Below are 27,832 nucleotides of genomic sequence, written 5' to 3' on the forward strand. Positions count from 1 at the left end.
AGATGAAGCTGTCTCTTCCTTCTGTTTCTACTGTTCCTGCTAAGACAGGATGATATTTATTTTTCACCTAGACTACGTTTTTTTCTTTTTTTATGTCTGACATCAAGCAATCTCCTGGTGCCCGATGGTGCTTGTTGCTTAGCAGTAAATTTTAACAGCAGAATTTCTCTCTATGAAAGCATCCAGTGCCTTGGCTTTCTCAATCTACGACTTTGTATTGCTGCATTAGAGATGAGCCTGATGTGACAATCCAAGTGTGTTCCAAATCCCATTTTCCAAGCCTGCTTAAGTGCTGTTGCTTTTTTTTTTGGAATGGGATTGGTCTTCCTGACAGGTTCAAAGCCTTGGGTCAACTTTTACCAATGCTAGATTGAATTCCTGATGGCTGAAACCCCTGACCTGAAGGATCACTAACCAAAACAAGGGCTGCTCTGCAAAGTGAGAGTTTAGCAAAGTGCAATGGAGGCACAGGTAGCAATTTTGCCATTCTGAATTCGCAAAAAATTTTCTTGGAAGTCATAGCCACTCCTATTTCTCTTGCAAGTCAGCAAGCTAAAGACAGCTACTATAAATAGCTGCCACTTCTTTTCTTCTGCCATGAGGGGGAAGCATTAACCCAGACTGATGTCCTGCCCCTGCCCATTTGAGCATGGCCCATCTGCCCCAACCAAATACATGGGAGCTGCTGCTGTGCATCCCGTTTTCCTTGCTCTGCTTCCCGTATGGAGCAGTGGTGGGTAGATGGCAGAAGGCATTACTGATTTGGCACAGCTGAAAAAGACCTTCTCTGTCATCAGAAACAACAATGTTTCTTTACCTGCCTGAGCTGGTAAGCTTTAACATAGCACAGCTCTGTTCCTTTTGTCTCTGTTGCTGTGGGTTACAAGAATGAACTAATGGACTCAGCAAGCCTGAGTAATACTGACCAGCATTACCTCTTGCTTTTCAGTCCTATTATAATCCCAGGAACCATCAGCTCTGAACAAGCTCGAGTGGGAAGGACTTGAATGGGAATGTTCTTTAAGCACTAATTTACCATTCATGTTGCCAGCAAGAGAGAAAGTGGTTTGGGGAACAAAATTTCAGACAGTTGCCTTGTGATTTTTTTTTTTTTTCCTGAGCTCCAAGAATAAGAGAAGACTGAAATTAAAAGGTTTGGATGGGTTGTCATAATTGGAGCACTTCAAGCTGTGCAAATGCTTTTCAAATGACTCTCAAAAGACATTTCATCCATCAAAAATAATTCATTCTTTTGTCAGGCTCAGAAAAGCAACTAATTGCTAGCCAATATGTTTATACCTAAGAGAACACACACCATGGATTTTGTCCAGCTCTAAAATGTATTAGTATAAATCATAAGTACCTCTACTGAATATCCTCACTAATGTAATCAAGTGCATGTGGGCCCCAAACCACACAACAACAGTGTCATCAGTGAAATCCAGGAATAAATCCAGTCTAGCTGCTGTGTACAGGTAGAAACAACTGCTGAATTAAATCACTTTCAGATGCAACTCTCTTTCTACCTATATTTCAATAAGCATGTAATGAGATATATTTTTTTCCAGCAAGTGCCTGACCCTATGTTCTCTCTGTACCTAAAAGCAGGCGGGTGTGTCTTGGGGCACGGCTAGACCTTGGGGGCTACAAACCATGTGGAAAGCTTTTCTTTGGCTCCAGCCACCAGCCCTTCGCAGCAAAAATACTGAATCTGGGAGAGGCTTCATCCAGGCAGCCTCCAAGGAGCAGAGGGGTAGCAGGAGGCCAAGGGCTTCTTTGCCTAATAACATAGGAGCAGATGCAGAGGAAAGCTGATAGGAGCACTCATTACCTTGCTAATGTGGAACTCCAGCCTTCTCATGTATCTTTCGACCGCTTTGATTTGCTGAAGGAGATGAAGAGGCAGAGGGTGAGGCACATTTAAATAAATCACTAAGACACTGCTACACGAGCTCGGCTAGTCCCCATGAATCCCAGAAACCCCTCCTTCAAGCACACAAGGTCTTTGTTGCCCATGAATCTGGAATAAGCCATCCCGCCTTACTACCATTAGTCTGCTGCTGAAAATAGTGCTCACTGACTTCTGGAACTAACATATTTTTTAAACAAAGAAGAGTTTTTCTCTGATGGGATTTCCCTAGTTTTTGAATTCTTGTTAAAAAAAATAAAATCAGATTTTTTTAGTCCAAAATACAGTATTTACAGTGCTTTGAAAACCTACATTAAAGTTGGTCAGGTTTTGTATTTCAAAATCCAGACTCTTGCTCAGCAAACTGTTTTTGACAGCAAAACCAAGCTTTGTATTTTGACTGAAAAAAGTCAGTCTTGTTTAGGAAACATTTTTGAAAACTTTATTTTTGTTTCACTCAAACACAGGGAAAAATAATCCGAATTTTTCAAATTTTTTCCATCCCCATACCCGGCACAAGCTGGGAGGAGCTGGGGCTTGACCCAGCTCCCAGAGCCAGCCCTGTCATGCCCCTGACAGCCTCCCACCTGGTGGAGCTCACTGGGCAAAGTTGCACAAGGTGGTGGATTTAAGGGCTAGCAGCTGACAGAAACAGGAGGTCTTGCTCCTCTGCTTCCCTCTTTCCCTGGCAGAGGTTTGCCTCCTTCCCTGGACCCATCCCAGAGCCAGTTTAACTTGACAAACCCCAGGAAAGGGCTGATGGGTTAAGTCTGATGCCACATTAGGGAGGATAGCTGGTGGAGATGATGGGAAAGAACCAGAGCCCCTGGGAAGATAAGAGGAGCAGGACTTCTTCCTTTTACAAGCACAAATTGTCAGGTAACTTCTTGCTCAGTGCTGTTGGGTTGGGTAGTAGAACTGGCTGAGAAAGGCTTCCTGTGCCAGCTGCACAGACCATACAAATGCTAACGCTTCCCTGCAAAACCAAAGGGAGCAACATACCTTATCTAAATCATACAGGACTCCCTGCAACAGAAAACATGAAACTGATTAATTGTGCAACATAACAGGACCACACAAAGTAATGTTTTGTCACTCCTCAGAAATCACAGCAAGACCAGGGCTGGAAGAAACGTAGAATGCTTTGGGTTGGAAGGGATCTTCAGAGGTCATCTAGTAAAACACCCCTGCCATGGGCAGGGACACTTTCTAGCAGACCAGGATGCTCAGAGCTCCACCCAACCTGACCTTGAACATTTCCAGAGATGGAGTGTCTACTACCTCTCCGTGCAACCTCTTCCACTGTCTCACAGCGTCTTGCCACACTCACTGTGAAGAATTTCTTCCTCACATCTATTCCAAATCTATTTCAATTTAGAGCCAGGACCCCTTGCCCTATCATTACATACCCCTGTAAAAAGCCCCTCCCAGTACTGAAACACCACACTGAGATGTCTCCAGAGCCTTCTCTTTTCCAGGCTGAACAACCCCCACTCTCTTAGCTTCTCTTTATAGGACACGTGCTCCAGCCCTCTGATCATCTTCATGGCCCTCCTCTGGACTTATTCCAATAGGTCCAGAAGAAGATCATCGATGCAAATTCCCTATATCCTGCTCCCACTCCCTGCCTGTTCCAGCACCTGGAGAAGGTTGCTGTGCATCCACACAAAAAAAAAAGCATGACACGTACCAGGCGTGAGTTTCTTTTCATATCTTTTAACTGAGTAGTCAACTTATCCAGCTCTGTCTGGTGAACTTCCAGATACTCACTGAAAATGCAAACCAGAGATGGGACACATGAGCTCTGCTGTACACAACAAGCCAGCTGCTGACCGTCCTAAAAGAAAGTCTGCCCAACAAACAGCTCCCCTCACTGGATGTGTTTTCAGACAAAAACTCATTTATGTTGATCTGTCCTAAAAACAGCTCTCTGCTGCCTTTTGGAGAGTAAACAGGAGCTGCTTGCTTAGTTGTGTGTGAGAGCTCAGCATTCTCCTTACACTGAACAACCAGTTTCAAGTCAGCTAATCTGCTGCTTAGTTTATAGGCTGGTGCCTTCCAGTCGCTGCCCTTGTATCTGGCTGGTAAAAGCTCCGTTATCATCTGAGACGTTATCTTAAAGGCAATACAAGCCTCTGATAGGGCTCTAGGAAATTCAGGAGGAAAAAAATGTTGAAAGCACAACTTTTGGGAGCTTTTCTAGCAGTTGGAGTGGAAATGGAATTCTGCTCCATTTCCCATACAAATATTTCAGATTCTGATTTACAATCCAGGCTTCAAGAGATGTATTTTCCTCTCCTATGATTAAGGATGTCTGTTCTTGTGATATGTTTTTCTAGGCTCTAAATTGTCACAGAAAAATTCAATCAACAAACAGGACAAAGGTTCTTACTCCAGGCCACTCTTCAGGGCTCGGTAGACCTCTTCCATCCTTTTAGGCTGAGGCTCTTTGGACGTGGTGCTGTTCTTATGGCCCAAATTATGCATTTTCTTCACCTTTGCTTGGGGCTTCTTGAGGGCAGAGGAATTTTCAATGAAGGAGTTACACCTGCAAAATGAACATTAAAGAGAAGGACCCCCCCCATAAATCATAACAATCTCAAAGGACCGTATCTCCAAGAAATCTGATCTTATCTCTGCTAGCAGAAACAAATCTGCTTCTGTGCCTGCCAGTTAAAGGACTGCGTTTGTTTACAGGTTAAGAGGTTTGAGCAGCCTGGAACATGCGCTGCCAGCTTTTGATGTGCCGGTTGCCTTCCTGAGATACAAACACTGGTCTGGAAACACCAGAGTGAGCCTGAGGTTCATCAGACGCTTCTCTGTCATACACTGTGCCTGTCCTGCATCATGTTGCTCAGCCACAGCCATAAAAGGGCTGAGCTACCTCCAGCTGCTAAAAACAAAGGGAAGCCCAGATAGTCACAGGCATAAAGCCTGGGGGCTCCTAAGGAAGACTGGGGCTTGGTTAAGACCATGTGGAGGACAGCATCACACTGCTGGTCTTGAGCATGAACCATAGGCAGCTCTGTATGGCAAAGGGAGAATAGTTGTGCTCCACATAAGTGCCTCTTTAGCGACTCTGCCAGTGGTAGGTCAGCATTTAACAGCCATCACTGACATGAGCTGATGATGGCAGGCAGCCCTTTGCTTTTCCTCAATGGCTAACTGGTGGTCTGGCACTTGGAGACGTTACACAAGCTAAAATTAATTGTGAAGTAGCCTCTGGGGACATCAGAGACTGGATGACTTGGTAAGTGCCTTAGGGCTCAAAGCTGCCCTTTCTCTTCCTGCCTAGAGAAAGGGCAATGCAAGGAAAGGCTCTGCAGCCAAGCTCCACTGCTTCCAGCAGGACATGAACGCAGCTCTGTCAGGAAAACAGAGCTGTCCTGAATTCATAGCAGCGTGGCAATGAGAAAACTGTCTTTTAGGTAATAACAGTCTTAAACTGGGGAACTGTATCATGTTCCTGCATATTTCACACGTTGAAAAGATCACTGTGTAAGTTAGTAAATAAAAATGGTTACCTGAAATTCTCTCACAGCTCTGAGGCATGTGAGGAAGCCCTGCGTTAATGGGGGAGAAGCAAACAGACACTTGGTAGCTCAGGTAAAGGGCAACAGCTTAATTATACAAGCATGAGAGAGAGATTTTAGGCTGGACAACTTTCTTCTGCAATCAGAGAGAAGGCAGTCCTCTCTCCCCTCTTTTCTACTGTCACCCTCCCTTAGGATCTGATTTGGACATGCCCTTTAAAGAGCGTAGCACTTGCCTGGAGCGTCTCTCTTGAAGCCCGCTGAAGCCAGCGAAGGACTGACTTCTAATAATCCCATTAGGACCTCCTGGAGAGAATGAATGTGATCCTATTGACATGATTTCAGGGAGCCTGGAAGATATTCCTGAAAAACAACAGAAAGCAGGTCATTGACGCTGGAGGGCAAGAAGCAGGAGGTGAGGTCCGAACCACCTGGTGTCCATCAGGCATGGTAAGGGGAGAGGCTGCGATTCAGGGCATAAATCTGTTTGCATTGCCAAATTGTCCCACCTCAGCAACAAAATAGTCCTATTTTCATTTCTGACACAGTCCAGAGTCTACTCAAAATGTGTCAGAGACACAAATTGGGTCTGGATGTGGGACTAGAAACCAGATGCCTCACCTTGGCAATCTCAGTATCATGCCTGATTTCTGCCATGCCCAGCATGCTCCTGCCCCAGCCCTGGTGCCTCCATCTGCTACACCCCAGGGTGTCCTGGAGATCATTTTGGGAGTGTGCGGAGCTCTTAGGGGGCAGTGACTATCACTGCAGAGTATTATTATGTATAATAAAATTGTAAAAAGAGAGTTTGTTCAGCATGAATCAAGTCCTGCAGCTCCCTTTTGATCCTTGTTCGTTTTCCCTGTGGCTGTTCCCAACCAGCTGCTGAGAAGGAAGAAGTGGTGGATGTGCATGCATCCACAGCATGCCGTGATGAGAGAGGGGTGCTCTCTGCCACAACAAGAGGCAAGTAAACAAGCTGCAGGCACTGCAAACTCTCCTTTTCATGTGTTTAAGGGTACTCAGCATTCCAGGAGGAATCACTTGCTCTGTGTGTGCTCATTTCCAATGCCAGATTTGGCAACTGCACCAAACTGGAAATGGTTTCAATCCGCCTGTATAGAAATAACAAACAAGTGCCATGGTTCTCAACAGCTCCATCAGCTTGCTTCTGCCATGAGGGGAGAGGGGGATGTCTCCCTCTTCCTTCCCCTCTTACTGCACTGTTTTCTGTGTCCTGACCCTGATGCTCACTGCCCTCAAAAGAGAACAAGAGACTTTTATGTTTGCCTTGGGTTTGTGCTGCTTTAGTGAGATGAATGGCTTCGCTGAGGAACTGTCTGAGGAGCATCATGACAAGCTGAGGTGAGCAGCAGAGCAGGGAGCAGGGAGCAGGAAGTGAAGGGGGATGCTAGGGAAGAGGACACTGGTCCTCAGGTGCTGTCAGGGACCAGCTTCCCATCCTTTCACCATCTCCTTCCTTCCTGGGGTGCCAGCATAGCTGCTAATGCCATTGCACTGTGAAATGGATGAGAAAACCTGACAAAATATTAGAAATATTTTTTTAAATCTATTTTAAAATTGGCTCCCATACCCTCACTTCATTTCACTCCAACAGCTGGGCCAAGGGGTGAGTTTGGCACTGAATCAGGATTGCATGGCTGGAGCTGCCTGGAGGCAACCCTGGCCGAGGGGGTAGCAGCGACTTTAAACCACCATCTCGTCCCCACAGATGAGGAATGATCACAATTGCCCAAAAAAGTAGCCACTTGTGAAGGCCAGAGATTTGCAATACAGTCCTTCACAATCAAATGTATTTACTGAAGATAAACACCAGAGCTACATGGTGCCTGCACAGCAAATACTCACTGAGGAAAGCAAATACATTGGGAAACATTGTGCGCCTTCCAGTTACGTTTAATTTGTAGAGCCCAGATGGACAAATGCTTTGGCTACTGCTTCTCCATGGAGAGGACTGCATAGCCTGAGCAGCTGCTTTGTCAGGAATATTTCTGAGCTCTACCAGAAATACTTCTTCAGTCCCAGCATTAACAGCACTACTGGTAATCTGAAGTTTTCTCCAATGCACAACCAAAGCAGTGTACATCTTTCTGGCTTGGAAGTGAGGGCTGCCCCCTGTGACTGGACAGCCCTCTGAGATGCCAGCTGGGCTGCAATTAAGGCCACTTTTCTCCTCTGCTGTGGCCAGTAGATAATGGTGCTCTGCTCTTCACATCCCTGGCCAAGCCCAGATACAGCTCAGGGCTGAAACAGTTTGATCACAGCAAGGATAGACCTTTTGGAGAGGGAAGTTGCTCTCAGGCAGACTAGGGTCATGAGCAACCATGCTGGACAGAAACCCCTGACCAGGAGAGATGGAGGGGAGGGTGGGAGGAGGAGAAGCTCAGGAGCTGCCGCTCCTTGCAGGGTCTGTAGAAACTGTAGTGAGGATGTGCTTTGGCTAACTCATAGAATTGTAGAATCATTCCAGTTGGAAAAGACTTCTAAGATCACTGGTAGTCCAACCATCAACCTAAGACTATCATGGCCATTAAACCATGCCCTGAAGTGCCATGTCCACATGTTTCTTAAACACCTCCATGTTCCAGCCACAGCTAGAGGTACTTGAAGTTTTGGTCAATGAGAGCCCAGATTTGGCCCTGCACTCACCCCTAACTCCTCAATGCTCTCAGCACACCTCTGCAGAGCTAAGCTCCGCCCAAGCTTGCTGATACCAGCACTTGGCAGAAGCTGCTTTGCGGCTTTCAGGCTCAGAACTCCCATCCCTGTAGATGGTACAGTGTCTACTCATGCCACCCAATATCTAACAGTTCAAACTCCACCGAGAACCATCTCCTGAAGGACAAAGGGGAAACCAACTGAACACAGTACTCTGGGGGTCTGCAGAGCAAGTTCCCTTTGGTTTTGCAAATAACCTCAAGATGGTTAGACTGCATTCTGTGTGCTCCCATTTGCATTAAATTTTGGGTCCAGAGTGCCGAGGAGCAGAAAACCCCTTGCAAGTGTTCAGCACTTGCATCGTTTGACAGGATGATTAACGCACCCCTTGACAGCATCTGGAAACCTATGAGGGTAGAAGCTAAGCAACACTGACAGTTAGAGGAGATTTAACTGCATAAACATCAGCCATGCCTCATAAAACAAGAAGAATAAAACCGAACTTCAAGTTGGGTGCTAATCACGACCACATTAGCTATAAAACTGTAATCACTTTAGATTCAAAACTCTTGTCAAAATGCTAACATCTTCCACACAATGACTATCTTCTGTATTAATGGGAATGAAAGATGGATGAGTTTCACCCTGAATAAAATCTTTGTGTCCATGTGCGAATGTGTGCAGACATATCAGAAATGTTTCTGTTTTCTTTTCTTTTGGAGAAATTAAAAAATTAATATTTTTGGGAAAGGAATTCACTTATTTATTTTCTCTATTTTTCTCAAGCACTCAGATGGCTTTGCAATGCTTTGGTAGGTAAGATTTTCCTCAAGATACCAAAAGGAAGCGCAGAAGGAGTGCAATTGTAATGCAGAGTGAAGATCTACCTGGAACTATGCTTTGCTTTTGCACAAAATGGTCAAAACTCAGAGCCAAAATGGGTTTGTGCTCTCTCAGTATGCATTATATATAGTATCAGTGGTTAATGTATGTTTCATTTCTTTCTGTACAGGAGAAAACTGTGAAAAAAGATGTAACGAAGTCAGACTGATGAAATCTTGAGCTCTTTTCAGTTTGTCAGGTTAGAGGTTGACTCTACTGTAGAAATACAATCTGTTCTTAAGATTTAAACTTATATTGCTGACATCTCAGATACTTCCAACTGACCTCACAATATCACACCAACTCTACCTAGCAGCAGCAGCAGCCCCTTAGCCCAGATTCACATACACAGTGGCTGCATATGAGCACTGCACCAATGGATTATTTATGATACCTACATCCAGCAAATACACTTTGAGCGATGAGCAGTTGTCACATTGTTGTAATATACTTTGTAAAGGCAGATTTATTTTCCTGACTCTTAAGCCATTCATAAGTCCCTGTGCCACCAGTTAAACAAACCTTCCTCTGAATGTACTAATACAGTTGTATTCTGATTAAGCACATAATGCAGTCACTGGCATAATTTCAGTGAGGCTCAGCCCACTAGGACTTACATAGATCTCTTGCTGACCTAACCAGTATCACCATAGCTGAACACTACTAAGGGGATTTTGGTGGTACTCCAATTTAGTGATCAAGTTTCTAAATCTGTATTTAGTGGTTATGTGACATATTGCTACTGTCTTCTCGATACAGTATACATTTTTCTTTCAATGTAAAGCATATTGCACACCTGAAATGGTATTAAATGCTTTTGAGATTCAAGAGATCCACCTCAGCAGTGGAGGCAATGAGTACACTTACATTTCTAAATCTATACACCTAACGAACCATTGCTTCTCATTTTCAAAGGCCACCAGTCTACTCACTGCTAATATAAGCACGTGGTGTGTGGGAGCATAATTAATATAATTAGTACTGCCCCTGCTAAGTGCATGGCAGTTGACTGATGAGGCCATCAGTCAGCAGGGGGATAAGGTGAATTCCCATCAGTTCACTTTCTATGCCCTACTCACTGACAGCCTGCAGCAGGGAACGACAGATAATTGCCGATGTTGGTCCCCAGGGAAATGAAAGTCCCCTCTCTCAGCTCTTCTTTCAGTCTGGAAACAGGGAAACAGCTGAGCCTGAGCTAATGAGAGGGGAAGGGACTATCAAATCCATCACTTCACAGAGCTGCCCTCTCTTCATCATCTCCAGCATGAACCTCCATCTCCCATAATGCCAAAATACTTGATAAACAGTGTGGACTTCAATCCAAGCTAAGAAACACATTTGCTAAATCAAGACTTTTGCACAGTCCCTTTTGGTTTGCCATTTCTCCATGACTGATCTGGAGACTATTTTTTTATTCACCACATGATGAGGAGAAGCCAGTTTTGCTACACATGTGCTAGTCACCATATAAAGCTGCAAACTTGGTGCCCTTGATTCCTCCTTTTTCTCCATGTAGCAGCTATGGTGGTAGCTCTGGGTCTAGAGTTTGCTTGTAGGGTGCTAGGGAGCTGTCTGCAGCTCTGGAATAGAGGCTTCAAGGACATGTATGTATGTGTAATCTTAAATTAAATGGGTATTTGGGGTAGGACTCAATGACTGAAAAGAACCTCGATAGTCCTTTGTTCCTTGATTATTTTTTTGTGTGTGACATGTTTCAAGGGCCATCTAAGGAGCTGCAGTCCCTACAGTGAGATGGCTTGTATGTTGTTCCTTTTGGCTGATTGGTGGTCTGCAGGCTGTTCATGAAAAATTGCAGGTTATTATTTAGGTTAAGGTAAGATGAGGGCATACATGTGGATAGCTATGGAAGTCAACTGCTCCTGTTTGCATGCTAGGAACATCTCTTACCTGCAAACCTGGGGCATGTCTAACAAATAAGCTGCTTCATTTTTGAACAATGAAAGAAGAGACTATGTTCCTATCTCGTTTATGTCAAGGTCTGTGTTCTGCTTATCAGACTAGCTGGCCAGCTTAGTAAGAAGAAAACTTGTACTTGCAGTAAAATCACATTTAGCACTGTGCAGCTCCAAAAAAATAAATCCAGCAAGGGAAGAAACTGATTATGTCCTAAAAGTCATGTCCCTCTCCCAGCCAGCCAATTCGTTCTGCTTTGCGCTCATAACCCCAAAGAGCACAATTCAATTCTGAACTTACTCAGGCTCAGTTCAACGCTAAGCTCATTCAGTACACCTCCTGTTGCTGTCGCTTGCTTTTGTAGCCTAAAGTCTAAGTAATTTTTAATACTTATTTTCCAGATTCTTCCTTCTTACTTAATTGAATCACCTTGGCAATATGAGGCCAGTGTGGCCAGTAGCCCAAATAACCCACCTGGAATTTATGGTTTCCATGTTCCCTAGACTCTAAAAGGCACAGAGGTATGTACCTTGGATGAGAATGCAGACATTCTTGTGGATGTTTCCTTAGTATACAAACCTGACAATTATATATAGGTAAGAGCACTCAGGAGCACTGTAAAAACTTTCACAAGAAATTTAATTCTAGCACAAGAGTTTTTACACTTTCAAGACAAAAACTTGCAGACATTAGTGCACAGGGTCATAATTCCTGGATGTCTCAGGAACATTTCTCTGGACTAGGATCTCCTAGAAGCACCTGCAGAAGGGACTCCTGTGATGGTGTTTAAGGCCAGGCTGGATGAGGCTCTGGCCAGCCTGATCTAGTGTGAGGTGTCCCTGCCCATGGCAGGGGGGTTGGAACTAGATGATCCTTGTGGTCCCTTCCAACTCTGACTGATTCTATGATTCTATGGTGATTGGATTAGTTGAATTGTGACTTCCATGGTATGTTCTCAGTGATTGGGCCGCTCCTTCCTTGTGCAGGGTAGCACTTGCCAGACTTGTACAGACATGTGAGCTCCATCTGAAGAACTATTCTTGGTTGCCAGAACAGAATCATGTGCATTTGTTCCATTAAAGTCCAAGGCTATGAGATGTTCCGAAATAGCAGCATATGGCTCTACTGACAAGCACACTTCCCAAGCCTACATCAGCCGGTGAAAGGCCAGAAGATCTGTGAGCTTCAAACGTTAATTTTAGTGCACAGAAAAAGAGCCATGTGGGCTTACCAGCATGGCTGCAGAGAGCATTATTGCACAGAGAAGGAGCCATAGCCGGGACAGCAGCCTCTCTTTCATATGGGAGATGTGGGAGCAGCCAGGTCATGTTTGGGTGGGCATCAAAGATGTTGGGAGCCACACATTCCCACCCCAGCACAAAGAGGCAAACTCCTGCCCCTTCTCTTGCATCCATGAGAATCTTAGTTTAACCCAGTACAATTCATCCTGCCTTCACTTGCAGCCTGTGGTGAGTCTCCTCCCTCACCATGGACATCAAGACCTCACCACCGACTATCCAACAAGATCTCTCTGAAGGCTCATGCTCACTTTGCACTGCTGGCTTTACCTGCATCAGTGATGCCTGCAGTGGTTCTTTCTTTTATTATTTGTATTTCAATGCCTTCAGTTTGGGTGGATTCAGTTTTTACAATGCACAGAGAAATGTTTATGTAACTCGTGCATCTTTTATAGCTCTACTTCAGCCCATAGCTGAGAGCTTCACTTTGGCGTGCAGAAATCCCTGCAAGCAAGCACAAGGCACTTTACCTGTTTCTAATAAATAAAAGTATTAGCTTTGGGTATTTCACTACCAAATTTTAGCTTTTACTTCAAATAATATTTTTCCCAAGACTTGATGTTAATAGCAAGGCTTGTACTTCATGGCCTCATTTCCATAAGAACATTTCTTATGTTATATGTAAGGACATTTTCAACTCAAATGCTATATAGTATTTGCTAGCTCATTACTAGACACCCTGAGCAGAAACACAAATTGTCTACCATCTGGAATAGCTCATGCTGTTTGTTCTGCTCCTCCTACCCAAACTGGATGAAGTATATAAACCAAAAAGCAAGAGTAAGAAAAGGATCTAACAAACCAGGTCAATAGCAAAATGGTAAAGCATATGCAGCTGTACATGTATAGGACCTGATGCCTGATGTTGCCCCCACAATATAGCTCTATAAACTCAGCATACACAGGTTATCTTTCACTTCAGTCTAGGTGCCAAAAGCAGTGTGGGTTTTTCCGACTTCATCTTTTATTTCTGTTGTAGAACATGTCTGGCTTCAACTCTCATCACCTCACTAGCACAGGAATGATGACTTGTGGTAGCTAAGGTAAAAGCAGTACTCCTGTCTTGCACCATGGTCAGCTTTCTTCCTGCCCTTTTTGTAGCCACTCTTTCACCATAGACCTTGACACATGCCCAAGATGTGGTTTCCCCTGACTGAAAACTTCCTCTGCTTAACCCCCTCCTCAGAGAAACACCTACAGCATCACTCCTTACTGCTGGTATAGCATGTGCTAAAAAACATAAGAGGGAAATGCAAATGAGTTATTACACTGTAATCAACTAGGGGAAAATAAATTTGATCCTAAATGGCTCCTGTGCACGACAGATGGGTTCATGGTAGCTGACCTCCTTTTTTTCAGTTCCAACATTTGTTTTATGCTGGCAGCTGGAGCGAGTGTGCACACGAGCCCACATGGTGCCCTCCCCAGCGCTGCTCCCTCACAGCCCTGGCAGCACAGAGCAATCATATTCAGATGGCATTAGTGGAGATAAGCACAGTTCAGTCCGTAACGGTAGGTAGGAGTGTGGCTGAGGGATCAGCCTCCCGCCACCTAATTAGATGTGACGTTCATTCATTTCAAAGCCAGCCTGCTATGAAGAATTATTTTTGATTAGAAGTCAAGCCCAATTCTACTCATCATCGATTACTCTTTATGTCAATTAAGGATTTAATTAAAACCTACGCCGCTCATCGTGCAAATGCCAGCAAATAATTTAAGGAGAGAGCATTTCTGAAAACAGGCTGAGAATGACCTCCTCCTGCTTGAAACCCACCTTTCACCACATCCAGAAGAGCAGTTCAGCACGAGTGACCTGCACATGGAATGAAGCATGCCATCATTCTGGCAGCACTGTGCAGTAGTAGAGGTGGAAGGTTTTGTGCTGCTCTCTTATCTATCTCTATACTAGGAGATAAACTACAAGGAGCAACCTCATGAGAAGTAGACTTAGCAGGATGCAAAACAAGGAAGTACTCTGCCTAGCAGCAGCCTGGATACTTCTCTGCCTCTTTCAGCATGCGCCTCTGAACACTGCCCAGCTGGGTAGAATTTAAATTTCTTGGCTCAGATCATATTTTCACATGATCAACCTATCCTGCACTCCTGCAAGCATTAGCAGTAGGGGGGGCCTGGGAACCTATGAGTAGTGCTAGTGGTCTCCCTTATCCCTTATTAACCAACAGTAACATCTGGATCAGCCTATGAGTATGATCTAAGAAAAAGTGAGGTAAATCAGCCCTGATGTCAACAGACATTGGGAATCTTCTGGCAAAATCTATGATGACTCTGCTTAGTGACCTAAATTTGTGTGTCAAGAGTAAGCAGGAGAGCGGCTTCGTTTTCTCAGACTGTGCAAGCAATGAACATAAAAACCTTCTTGCTGACAGGAGAGAAAAGCAATGGTCCAGCAGTGTTTAAGATAAAATCGTCCTTAAGAGCGCTGTTTTCTTTTATTACTTTGCACCGGTATTCTGTTGTTTATAACCCTTTTTAAACACAGATGGCAACAGCCCGGGCAAGGACAGCAAGCTGAGGCTTCTACCTCTTTGCATCTGCTGCAGGAGAGCAAATGCATCAAGTAAACACACGTAGGATGGATTAGGCAAACAGTGGGCTGCCCTAGAAGTTATTTGTTTTGCTTCAGCCAAGACAGACAAACTGTAGCTGTACTTAGTATCCACTGCAGGTATGCTCTAATATAAGCATGAGTGAGCTAAATTAAACACATAAGACAGGCTTTCCATCCCTGGAAGTAAAACATCATTGTTGTCAAAGGCTTTCAGTCACTAATGAGATACAAATTCTTTGCTGCTCCTCTTTAAATATGGGGGATTAGGGTGACTCAAACCCCCTTGGATGTTTATATGATCTTTCTGTTTCAAAGAGTGTCTTAATGGCACATAGCTCACCAAAACACCGTTGAAGACACATTTCTGCATATTTAAGGACAGGAGACCTTTAAAGCTGGAGGTTCTTGTCCCAGATAGGAACATTGGAGAAATGGATTTATTTAATTTTTTGACACCTCACAAGTGTGGCCATTTCAAGAACACTGCCATAAAAGTCCTGTATTATTTCCATTTATATTTGGCTATAGCATGTGTCTGAAGCTCTATTCCAGTACATCAATTAGCTGAACATTGTCTATGCACTACCAAGACAGACTCTGTGCTCTGATGTAAATCTCAAGTCTTCTGGATTCAGTTCATTTAAATTCAAAACTTGAATCTTGTGCTAGAGGAGGTCTTACATATATGACTTTTAGAACTTAGAAGATTTCACCTCAACATGAGGAGAAACTTCTTTACAGTGAGGGTGACAGAGCACTGGAACAGGCTGCCCAGGGAGGTAGTGGAGTCTCCTTCTCTGGAGATTTTCAAAACCCACCTGGATGCATTCCTGTGCTCTGTGATCCTGCTCTGGCAGGGGGGTTGGACCTGATGATCTCTTGAGGTCCCTTCCAACCTCTGATATACTGTGTGATACTGTGAACTTTATTTAAAGTTATGGCAGAAGTTAGTATTCTTCTGGCTAAAGTATTTTGATCTTTAAAACTCTTGAAAGTATAAGAGACCACAGGGCATATGTAATACCACCAAACAGCCTGAATTTCCCCCCAAACCATGACCACCTTCTCCACCCAAAATCATTAAAGGAGCTGTAAAAGGCAGCTGAAAGAGATTCAGTGCAGGACGAAGGGTTAAGGGGAGTCTGTACTAGGAAAAGAGTCCCTCTTGGAAAAGCTTGCATAAATGGCACTGTTACTGGAGAAGAGATTTGATGACCAATGGGGCAGCTGAGCAAAGCAATTACTATGCATCTGCCAGAAGGCACAGGTATCCCAGGACCCTGTCCTACCCTCCTGTTTCACACTGAGCAGTCACAGCCCACCAGTGCCAAAAAGCAGGACAGCTTTATGGATGCACAAGTGTTTACAGGAAGCGCTTAAAAAAATACAGATAATTTTGTGCTGAAAACACATTTCATTTCAGTAGCTATCAAACTGAGCCAGTGATGTGTGCTCACAGCCCAGAAGACCAAATGTACCTTGGGCTGCATCAAAAACAGGGTGGCCAGCAGGTCAAAGGAGGTGATTCTATCCCTGTACTCCACTCTGGTGAGACCCCACTTGCAGTGCTGTGTCCAGCTTTGGAGTCGTCAGTGCCAGAAAGACATGGACCTGTTATCACAGGTCCAGGGGAGGTGACAAAAATGATCAGAAGGATGGAATACCTCTCCTATGAGGACAGGCTGGATGAGCTGGGGTTGTTTCCTCTCAAGAAGAGAAGGCTCCAGAGAGACTTTATTGCACCTTTCAATACTTAAAAGGGGCTTATAAGAAAGATGGGGACAGTCTTTTTAGCAGGACCTGTTGTGATAGGACAAGGGATGATGGTTTTAAACTAAAAAGAGGGGAGATTTAGACCAGACATAAGAAAGACATTTATTACAATGAAGGTGGTGAAACACTGTCACAGGCTGCCCAGAGTATTGGTAGCTGTCCCATCCCTGGAACCATACAAGGTCAGGTTGGACAGGGCTCTGAGCAACCTGATCTAGTTGAACATGTCCCTGACCACTGCAGGGGGGTTAGACAACAGGAACTTAAAAGGTCCATTCTAACCCAAATCATTCTATGATTTGTTTCTCAGTAGAGAAAAACTTCTCCTTCTTGAACCTGCAAGGATCTTTCTGCTTCTTGGGGCAAAGGAGGTTACACTGTTTAAGCAATCACCAGCACAGACCTGGCTTGGGCCAGTTAGTGCTTTCCCACTGGGCATGGTTTGCAAGGCAGAATGGACCAAGCACCATCCCCAAAGCAGTTTCCATGTGTTTTCCTCTCTTGGAGGACAGAGGAGTTTAATGCCATGGATACAGGCTGGTCTGTGCCTGTTGCCCTTAGTGCCTGAGAACCATCCCAAATGCCCACAGTTTTACTAGCACTGATACAACTAATGCAAACCTGATGAACCCTTAAAGACATGGTAAGTAGATCCAGTCCGATTAAACTGGTAAATTGAATCTGTAGTAAACATTTTAAAAAAATAAACCTTGAGTTTAAAATGTCAGATGGGTCCAGCCATGCTATGGGATTATTTTCCATTTGACTCTTTTAGACACACAGACACTACAGACAAACTGAGCATGGACTGAACGGATCTGACAGAATTTATTGTCACTGAACTACGAGGCAATTATCTTGCTTAACTTTTCATTGCACAAATGAAGGCAGCACACATCTCAGCATGGCCCTGCTTTTCCATAGTCTGCCATTTAAAGGAATAACCCACTGAGTCCATTGCAGGCTAATGACAAGCTTGTAACAACAACCCCACATCTTGTCCTCTATTGCCCTCTCACTCTTCTCTCCTTTCCTTTTCTGTTCAGATTTCTGCATTTTCCAGTTCACATCAATGGACTGTCATTCTGGGTATGGGAAAAGGCAGATATCATGATTTGACATGATGATGGAAAACTATTTTGTCCTTTTGACAATGGAAACAATTGTCTTCGTCACCTGGTGGCAACATGCCAGGCCCACAAGAAATAATGTTGGAGAAATAATGCTGGAGAAATCATGCATACAGCGTTCAGTTTATGCTCACATAGGAGCTGTTACACTGGAGCCACCAGCACTGCCTCTGCTACTAAGGAGAAGGAGGATTATTTTCTTTTTAAGAACAGAGCCAGGAAAGAATAGGGAAAAAGCAACCCCTGGCTAGATAACTGCAGATGAAAAGCCATCTAACCTTCAAGGAGCTTCTGCTTTCAGTGTAGGGCTTGAAAATCAAATATATTGCAAGCACTCCAGCCCAGCACCTGCGTGCATGGAAACAAGGCTTTGTGGTCCGGCTGCCATCTGTGGAGATGACAGCAACCTCTCCCTCTGATTTCAAAGACAGCAAAACCTTAGTACATATGGGCAGAATTTTAAGCTGATTATTCTCCTGCCTCAGCTGATGTCTTAGCATTTTTAATATGACTTCAGTTTGATTTTGTGTAGCACAGATGACTTAGTGAGCATTTCCAGCTCTTGGCTTTATTAATCTGAACATCTAATAAACTAAACATTCATCTCTGTTTACTTTAAAGGATGTCTATTCTTATTCAGAAGATTTTGTATATATCTAAGTAGACATGGCCTGTGAATGTCACACTGAACTCAGGAAAAAGCCTTATGGTTCAAAGAGCACATCACAGCCAATTGCTTTCCACCCCACAATCATCTCTGTGTGAAAAACCAAGTCCTTCCTTGAACTAACAAAATGGCATTTTGTGGATGTACTGAACAAGACAAGGAAAGGGCAGTCAGCCATGCAGGACTTGACACATTATACACTTAGTTGAGCAATGGAAATTTTTCACCCACAGACCATGCCTGTATGGTTGGGAAAAATGCACATGGATAGCTGTTGCTCCCATAACCTGGTGATGCTTGCAGAGATGATCAGAGAAGAAAGGCATCTTCATACAAGAGTAGACTTCCTTGCAGAGACTGCTTGCAGGGACTGTAACATAAGACCCTGCCTCTGTACCACAATGAAAGTTTTAAACCAAAACATTTTAAAACGAAACACCGACATAGGATGTCAAATTGCTTAGTTATGGAAAAGGCCCTTTCCCTCCTGTTATATGGTTAGAAAATGTGTGTCAGACTTTGAATACAGATCTACACTGACTGCCCTTCCTGCCTGCCTGAGGCAGTGCCATGGACCGGTGCCACCACCTCAGTCTCAAGCACAAGTCCTGCTCCTCTGCTCCCTGAGGCAATTTCAAAGGGTCTGTTCATTACAAACTATATTTTTTTCCCTCTGCTTTGCTTCAGTGTTCAAGCAGAGGCAAGATAATTCGACAATGGAAAAAAGACACATCACTGAGGGACTTTATTACTGCTTTGGCCACTTAGTGAGATGATAATTTGGGGAAAGCAATCAAGCTGCTGGTGGCTCAACTTTGCCTTGTCTGTTGAAACAGGAACCTCCTGCAGCTATTTGCAGGTGCTTATTTGCCTATCTCAAACTGATATCACTGTAAATAAGTTCCTTTCTTTGGTCAGCTAGAAAAGAAAGGTTTAAATAGTAATAGATAAGGTCAGTCTAGGCTGGTCTTTTGTAGAGATGAAGGCACAAGCTGAAACCAGAACCTCAGTGATGACTAGACAGATTTTTCCCTGCTGCAACTGTGTTTTGGAGGTGACAGCTTGAAGTTTTCCTGTTAGTGATGTTTTCAGGACAAAAATCAAAGTATGACAAATCTCTGGGTGCTGCAGCTAAACAGGTTTTTCTGAATCTAAATAACTAACTAACTGGTTTCTTGCAGATAGGATTATTTGAAAGGGATCTCGTATCACTGAAGGGTCACCAGCAGGCTGCCTGACCTGGGAAGCTCTAGCTGCTATGGCTAATCACTCCATTGAGGGCCTGGAGAGAGGGCAGGCTGTGAGCAGTGGGACAGCAGTAATGAGGTAGCTGGCTCTGCCAGCCAAGGTCAGCTTACTGGAGGCATCAGAGACCAGGAAGCTTCTGATGTTTTAAAAGGGCTGGATGATAAAATGTATTATTGTGACTACTTCATGAGTTGCACCGGTTCCAGGGAACTGTCAGCTTCGATTTGTTCCTCCCATTGTAAAGAAGAAAGATGCTCACATACTTCTGTGCTAATCCATCATTTCTTTTGTGTTGGTTGGGGAGTAAAAACTATGAGATACCCTTGTAACATAAAAGCACAGCAGAAAAAGATAACTTAAACCCCCCAATCAACTAGTTAGTTCTTGCATCATGCTTAGAGGATTTGCTTCTTATGGAGGCCACTGGGTGCAGAGCCTGAACGCAAAGATCACGGCAAGGTCTGTGTTCGTGCCTCCTGAAAAGCAATTCAAGAGCCAGCAAAGAACCTGCCCTTCTCTGCACCTTCCAGTGGGAGGGGCAGCACATACTGGGATCTGCTTTTTGGTAACAGTTAGGATACAGCTAGTTCCTGCAGCCTTACTGCCCCTCCTTAATTAAACTGGATGTGGTCCGGGAGGGGGAATCCTCTTTTTTTTTTTCCCAACAGCACCAGACCCAGCAGCAAATACACTTCAAAGCTAGATTTGGAGAGCCAAAATTCAGGGGATTGAATTCAAATCCCCTGGATGCACACCTGTAGCAACAGAAGAAGCAATAATGACTTTAAACTAAAAGAGGGCAGATTCAGACTAGGTATATGGAAGAAATTTTTTACAGTGAGGGTGGTGAAACACTGACACAGGTTGCCCAGACAGGTGGAAGAAGCCCTATCCCTGGAAACATTCAAAATCTGGTTGGATGTGGCTCTGTGCAGCCTACCCTAGTTGAAGATGTCCCTGCTCACTGCAGTGGATTGGACTAGATCACCTTTCAACATCCCTTCCAAGCCAAAGTGTTCTATGGTTCTATGAAAGTTGAGATCAACCTGCAGAAGGATGCTCTACTAGGTTTTAGCACAGCAGCTGTCTCTAGGCTGCCAAATGGGAGGAAATCCTGAAGAAGGTTGCCTACACTGTTTTCTCTCCCCCTGAAACACCTGCCTGGAGCAGTAGTCAGAGTGCCAGCTTTGTGGACAGGACAGGAGTGAGCCCAGCCATGCAGCCCACCCAGGTGCAGGTTAAGTGAGAGCAAATGCAGCATTAGCACCAAGGAGCAGAAATAAAGCTGCTGAGCAGCTGTGGTCAGGAAAATATGCAGCTTCTGCTTTGACTTGGGTTATGCAGGGAAGGACGGTTGTGGGGCTCAGTCAGCTGGCTGCCCAGCCTTAGCTAAGCCATTCCTGAAATGAGGCAGAGAGACAGAATATGATCCAGTTTATTGCATCCAGGATTGGCTCCTACTGCTGCTGTCCTTCCAGCCCTCTCGTGGGGAGTTGTCAAAGCCCATTTTACCATTCCTCCCCCAGCTGCTCAGCTCCTCTGCTCACAGCCTGCCCTCCTGCATTGCTCTGGTAAAGCTAAACTGCCTGAAGGACAGCGAGGGAAGCAAAGGTGTTGGTCAGCTTTGCTACAGGGAAGAAATTAAATTCTCATTTACACTATTGCACATCCAAAGTGCAGCCACCACAGTTTGTGAAGTCCCCTGCAGAAAATCACTTCTGCTGTCAAAAGACTTTAAATTTGATCTTGAATTCAGAGTAGGCTAAGTTCTTTCTCTCTGCCTTCTAAAAGGGCAAGCACATCTTGGATTCAGTGACACAATTTGTGCAAAACTGACAGGGAAAACAGGCAGTGTGTGCTCATGTTGATTAACTTTGAAAATTCCTTACTGAGAAAGTTCTTTAAAAATCTCCCTGTCAGAAAAGCAGCACACATTGGAAGTTGAGTGAACAAAACAGTGACCTCCAAGCTCCATCTGAGTGGGAAAAATCACAGAATCATGGAATTGACTGGTTGGAACCTAACATCTCCCTGTACACAGCCAGATTTCACAGAATCACAGAATCAACCAGGTTGGAAGAGACCTCCAAGATCATCAAGTCCAACCAATCACCCAACCCTAACTAATCAACTAGACCATGGCACTAAGTGCCTCATCCAGTCTTTTCTTTCCATTTTGTTCACAGAGTCATCCAGGAACCACATAGCTTGGAAGTGATGTGGCAGGCCCCTATGAGATACTGATTCATGCCCCAATCCTCTCTAAGAAGCCCATGCCAGGAGCGTGAGTTCAGACATCACTCTCCTCACTTCCTTCACTGTCTGCTTCCAGCTGATGCTTTGTGCTGGTTGAACAGCCACAGACACAAGCCATCTATCTCCCCCCTGCTTGCAGCTTAGCTTAACTGATGAAAACTACCCCAGTAAGGGGGCTGTCCATGAGCAACTTGTCCCTGCCACATTTACAGCATGAGGAAAACTCAGACCAGCCATCCCTTTTTTGGAAAAAGCCAATTCTGCCTTTAGTTCTCACTCCCACTTCTTCCCAGTAGGAAGCAAGGCAGCTTCCCCCTGAAATGGGAATTTTCCCAGCAGCCTGCTTTGTCTGCAAGTTACCTTTCTTATTGCTCAGGTTTAAAAATATCAGACAGAAAAAGGTAACTCTGCATTGCGTGTGAATGCACAGCTGTGATTTTTGAGGCCATGCTTTGTGCCACTCTTAGGTTGCTCTAGATACAGGACAATAAAATGGTTGAGTTCCTTGAGACCATAAAGAGGTAAAGGAACCTTCTCACTTAGGGATGCTTCTTCACAAACCAGAGACCTCTCTCCTTACATATTCCCAAGTTTAAGAAATATTAACTCTGCTACAGATGTACCTCTAAGGCATAAGTGTACTGTCATACTAGAGAGGAGTAAAGAGACCCAGAAAACTAATTCCTCTGTTCCTTAGGCAGGATCCTAGAAAGAAATTCATCCCCTTGCTTTTTAAAAAGTAAACCACACAAGCCAACCCACAAAGCTCACACCTTGTCATGAAAATGCTGTTCCTATGTCAAAAGTTAAATCAGCATCAGGTTATGGATATTGGGATTTTAAAAGTCTACATTGCACAAGTGCTTAACTGCTCTTGCAAGCTGCACAGACACCATTTTAAGTGACTGTCACAGTAATTTAGTTACTGGCTGAGAAAGTGCTGAATTTATGGAAGAAAAGATAGATTTTGCTGCCTTTAGACTCCCTCTGTGTAATATATACCCACTCATACTTAGTAAGCATCAAGCAGTCTGTCATGTTTGCCCGCTGTGGCTATAAAGCTGGGCTCCTAACCCATCCCAGTGGATACCTTCCTCCAATCTGGCCATAATAAACCAAATCCCATAATATCTCTTCCTAGTATGTGAAGATCTTGGACATGGCTGGGCAGTGAGCACAGAAATCCTCCAGCAAAGACACTTTCCTCTCACTTCCTTCCTCAAGCCCCCTGTTTTGGTATGCTCCCACTTTCTGTTTATCCAGAAGGAGAGGGATGCTTGTGAAACCTAATTAGCCACTGGAGAAGATGAAGATAATGTTTCTGTTTGGAAGTGCGTTCCTTGCCTGGGGCTCCAGCTGCGTGACAGCAGCTCAAACACGGCAATTAAGATGAGCGTGGCAGAACGCACGACCAGGCTCACGAACGCAGAAATGACACTGGAAATACATTTCCAGCTCTTCCCAGGGAGATGTATGAACGGCTGCAAAGGCAGAATGACCACACACACTCCAACGCACACACACAGTTTCCAGAAAGCTTTTTTGAAACTTTGAATGAGGCACAGCAAAATGGTCAGTTAACCAGCAACAGAAAGGCCAGTCACAGGATTAGGTGACCTTTTGTAACCAGGGCATTCAAAGGTAAACTGAATTGCAATGCCAGTCTGTAATATGTTTGCATCAGGTCCTGGGAATGAGCCAGAGACTGAAAGGAGAACTTAAGAGGGTCTAAGCTTTCCTTCAACCCGTAATGCCATAAAAGCTCACTAGAAATAGAAGGGCAAGACCTAAGAAAACATTGAGACCTTTTTTTTTTATGAAAACCAGGTTAAGCACTTCCCGGCGCTATGAGAAAGCACTACATCAGTCCCCCGCACAGCTTCTCATACGCCTCAGCGAACAGCCATAGCCAACATTTTCTTCACATTCCCAGAATAAAACCATACAATAGAAGCCCCCCTGATGTCGCTTTTCCCTCCTCAAGACCCTGTCGCCGCTTAACCCCTGAGACCGGGGGATCGAGAGGCCGGAGCTGCTCCCGTCACAGCGGCTCACCAGTCCCGCAGACCTCGGACCCTTCCTTCCCAAGCGGCTTTCTGGGTGTTCCCCGCTCCAAGACCTACCAGGGGGTACCTGTTGCTGCCGGCGGGGCTGCCCGCTCCCGCTGCGGCTCACAGCCCGCCCTGGGACGCCGCTCGCCCGCTGCTGCCGCCGCCCAGCGCTCCTCGGGCACCCCGGAGCCCCATCACCCGCGGCAGCGCCCGCGGCCGGAAAGCTACTAATAATGAAAAATAATAACTTAAAAATTTAAAGTAAAGAAAAAAAAACAAACTAAAGAGGACGAAGAGGAGCGGAGGAAGCCTGCCTCCGATCGCAGCACACCGCCGCTCTGGCAGCGAGCGCAGCTGCTGCCGGCTTTTCCTTGCGGAGCTGCAGGAGGGAGGAAAGGGAGAGGGAGAAGGAGGAGAGGGAGGAGGAAGAAGAGGGGGAGGCGCTGCTCGGTCGCGATCCGCCTCCGCGGGCTGTGCGGAGGGGTGCGGAGCCACTCCCAGGGCGGTGCGGAGGGGAGGGGAGTGGAGCGGAGCGCGGACCCCGCGGTCTCCCGACACCTCAGCGGCATGCTGAGGAGCAGGCGCTGTCGGCAGTTTTCCTACTTGGGAGCGGCGGTGAGACTGCCATTGTTTCATTCGACGCATCTTACCTCCGGAGTGGTTTGGCCTAAAGATGGGACATCTGTCAAACACCTCTGCTCCATCCCCCCGAGAATGGTGCGGGGGGTGAGCTGCTGCCCTGCCGCTTCCCCGTGGCCACTGGTTGGAGCCTCCGGTGCCTTCAGCAGTGTGTGCATAAGCAGGCTTTAAAGAGTAGTTAAAGGTGAATATAAATGTGAATATAAAGGTGAATAAACATTGCAATGAGCAGATCTCACATTTTTTCTTTGAGCATCTTTCCTCTACTATCCTGAGAAAGAAAACAAAATCAGGAATGCTATAATTTCCTAGAGACTGTGGGGTATTTTCTTCAGATCCAGGCATCCTTCCCAGCCCTATTTACTATAAATCCATCTCTTTGCAAGAATCAGGATTTTAAGATACTTATCACTGCCCTTCAGACTTCTCTATTTCTCTTCTGCAACTTTTTTTTTTCTTCTTCTTCTTACTGGTCTTTACATCGCTATCATAACGCAGAAGTGCCAACCACCCCTGTCCTGTTTTCTATGATTTGCTGCTCCCAACATTTGAGGCTGTTGTAGAGTTCTTCAGCAAGTTCTCCCTTGTGCCTCTTAAATACCTGGAAGTGCTTAACAGACATCATTTGGAAGGTGGCTTGAGAAGGCAATACTGACACCCTCCCAATATACCTGCATCTTTCCTCATTTGGATCAGGATAGGTAGACCCATCCTTTCAAATGCAATTGTTTTCCATGGAGCACACAGACCTGACACACAGAAGATGGTACTATATGGAGAAGCTTAGGAAACGGCAAGAAAGAAAAAGAGTTGAGTTTTCACAGAGTATTGTGCATAGAAAAGAAAAATCCCTCACTGAAACAAAAATCCAAGCTGCCAGTTCCAGCTGACCTATTGTCTGAAGTAACTTTCAGCAATAATAATGAACATGTGTTATTTATATTGTATGCTGAAAATAAACAGCACCCTGAAAATAAACAGCACCCTGTAGCCTTGAGAAAAAGAAATGAGAGAAAATAACTCCAGATTCAGTAACAGCAGAAAAAGATGCTCTTCACACTGGCTGCAGACATCTGCAGCCTACAGGCTGTTTCCAAGGCTTCCAAGTTCAGCAATCACAGTAGGGGCATTTCCAGAGGCACCCACCTCTCCGCTGGAAAAAGTGTTGGGGCTGCTGCCAGCACAGTGCTGCAGCTGTAGCTTGAAGGTGAAATTGGTAGGATGCTCTTTCTGTGTCTCTGGCTGAATCAGCTACGCCCTGGCTTCATGCGTTCCTAATAGGACGTGAACTCTGAGACCAAAGCAGAGAAGTTGCTTTCTGGAAAAAGCAGCTGTGCACTTCAGGCTGTGGAATGCCAGGGGAAGAGGAGAGGGAATATTTGTGGCAATGCTGAAAGCTATAAATGTCTCATCATGCATACTTAATGTGCTTTTGAGTCCATTTCAGCCTTTTAGGGGGTGGCAGCTCTTGTTGTAGAAGCCTGGTTAACTTGTTAAAGATTTTCAGCGCCATATACTAATTGCAGCATCTTCCTTCAACCCTGAGCTTCCTACAGTAGTTCTGTATGTGTAACCCCTTTGGTCTTATCTTGTAGAAGATTTCTGAAGTTAAGATTATGGATGCAAATATCTCATTCACTTGCAGCCTCCTCTTTCAAGGAAGTATTCTCCATCCGATGCAAATACACATGCTAGGGATGTATGAGCTGTTTCTCGTGGCTTCTCAATATAGTTTTGCATCGCAAATGCAGAAGGCTCATTTCCTTCTCTCTCTCACTCCCAACACTAAATTCTTCTCCTGCTCCCAGTGCTGTAGCTTGCTGAAGCTGCTGGGAGGCCGAGTAGGTTTATGGATGCTCTAGATAGAATATTTGACCCACTTAGTCCTGCTGGGAATGTATTCACCCTGACACACAGGCTTTTGAAAGGCTCAGAGTCAGTCATTCCACGTGTGTCTTGTTTTGCTAATCCAGTGGAAAATGCCAGAGAGCTCTGCCTCCCTCCATAATTAGGCAGGAACCGAAGCTGCCATTGTATGGTGGAAGTGATCATGCTACTACTTCCCTAAATTATGCACTGTATTGCAGTGTAATCTGCTGCTATGTTAAAAATAGGTCAGCCTGAACATCTCCAGTGAAATGTCTAAGTGACAACAGCTGATTCCGGCTTTATCTCCAGAAAACAGTGACCTTTCCAAAGCAGTAATTGCCAATTACCTTGCACTTCCCTCTCCCTGCCAGCCTCAGTGCACCTTCACAAACACTACTTGCCAGTAATGGTAACCCCACATTATACTTGAGATAACTGTGCCAGAGTTCCTAAATTACCTTCTGGGCTTTGCCAGAGCACTTAGCTTTCTATTAGGCTTTGCTCCCAGGCCAAAGAGTAAATCAGGATTATCAGAGAAGAGATTATAATCTGAGAATACCCACATGTCCTACTCCTCCTGGGCACCCAGAAGGCTCTTGCAAGGGCTAAGCAGGATTTTCTGGCTGATATGCATCAGTTACACATATCTCCAGGAGGTGGATATAATGAGAAGTACTTCACTTTTCCCATCACCCCACAGGCTGCAGCCCACTGAAGCCCCTGAATAAGCAAAGCAGGAGGACTATCCTGGCTTTCAAGTCCATTGTGGATGTATCTCAAAAAGCCTGGAAAGGAGGAGCAGGAGACAATGGTCTGGACAGAAGCCTGGAACTCTTTCCCCCCTGAGATATTCTGCAGGAGGACTCTGTGAGGATCCCCATGAAAATGTGGAGTATTGCTTCGATTTCCTGTTGCCAAAACTTTCCTATGCTCAATACTACAATGTTGCTGCTCTTTGGGTTGACTCTGTTCCCACGTTTATACCTTCTCTGACAGGTGAGCCCGCCTAGTACATCTGGCTTGCAGTCATCATTGTTCTGTGACACTTCTTGCTGTTCTTCTGAAAGAGTTTGATGCCCACTTGTTTTTCACTGTTGACATCCTCTAACCAGTGTGCAACCATTTCCCCCCCCTTCCTTTTACTTCCCATCACTGTATTGCTGCTCCACCCTCAAGTTCCTCATTTCTCCTGATGTTGCTTTTGCAAAACCTTCCTTCCACCTGCACCTTGCAGAGCACTTCGTGGGAAAAGTTACTAAAACTTATCTCCTGCAGTGATTCAGGAATAGATTTAATCTTCTGGGACTTCTGGCCAGATGCTTGGCAGAGCTGGGTATTTGGGAATGACTGAAGTATAATGCAGTGGTTGTGCCAGGTGGCACAGTGGTCAGGACTTGGTAGATCAAGGAACAGGT

At 45.0% G+C, this 27,832-nt stretch overlaps 1 protein-coding gene across 2 annotated transcripts in view; it reads right to left on the reverse strand.

Annotated features, from left to right (window-relative positions):
• Nucleotides 1-5,800, reverse strand: part of RIPOR2 (RHO family interacting cell polarization regulator 2) — a 35,562-nt gene extending 29,762 nt beyond the window's left edge. The window contains exons 1-5 of one of the 2 annotated variants that reach the window (XM_054381696.1): nucleotides 5,679-5,800; nucleotides 4,302-4,457; nucleotides 3,600-3,678; nucleotides 2,912-2,935; nucleotides 1,832-1,885 (exon numbers count right to left, since the gene is read on the reverse strand). In XM_054381696.1, coding sequence (XP_054237671.1) covers nucleotides 1,832-1,885; nucleotides 2,912-2,935; nucleotides 3,600-3,678; nucleotides 4,302-4,457; nucleotides 5,679-5,779 — 414 coding nt within the window. In that variant the 5' untranslated portion in view covers nucleotides 5,780-5,800. The remainder of the gene's footprint in view (nucleotides 1-1,831; nucleotides 1,886-2,911; nucleotides 2,936-3,599; nucleotides 3,679-4,301; nucleotides 4,458-5,678) is intronic. The other variant, XM_054381695.1, reaches the window with a different exon arrangement.
• Between the last annotated feature and the right edge of the window lie 22,032 nt (nucleotides 5,801-27,832).

The sequence above is a fragment of the Indicator indicator genome, chromosome 6 (assembly GCF_027791375.1).
Source record: "Indicator indicator isolate 239-I01 chromosome 6, UM_Iind_1.1, whole genome shotgun sequence".
In the NCBI taxonomy this organism is placed as follows: domain Eukaryota; kingdom Metazoa; phylum Chordata; class Aves; order Piciformes; family Indicatoridae; genus Indicator; species Indicator indicator.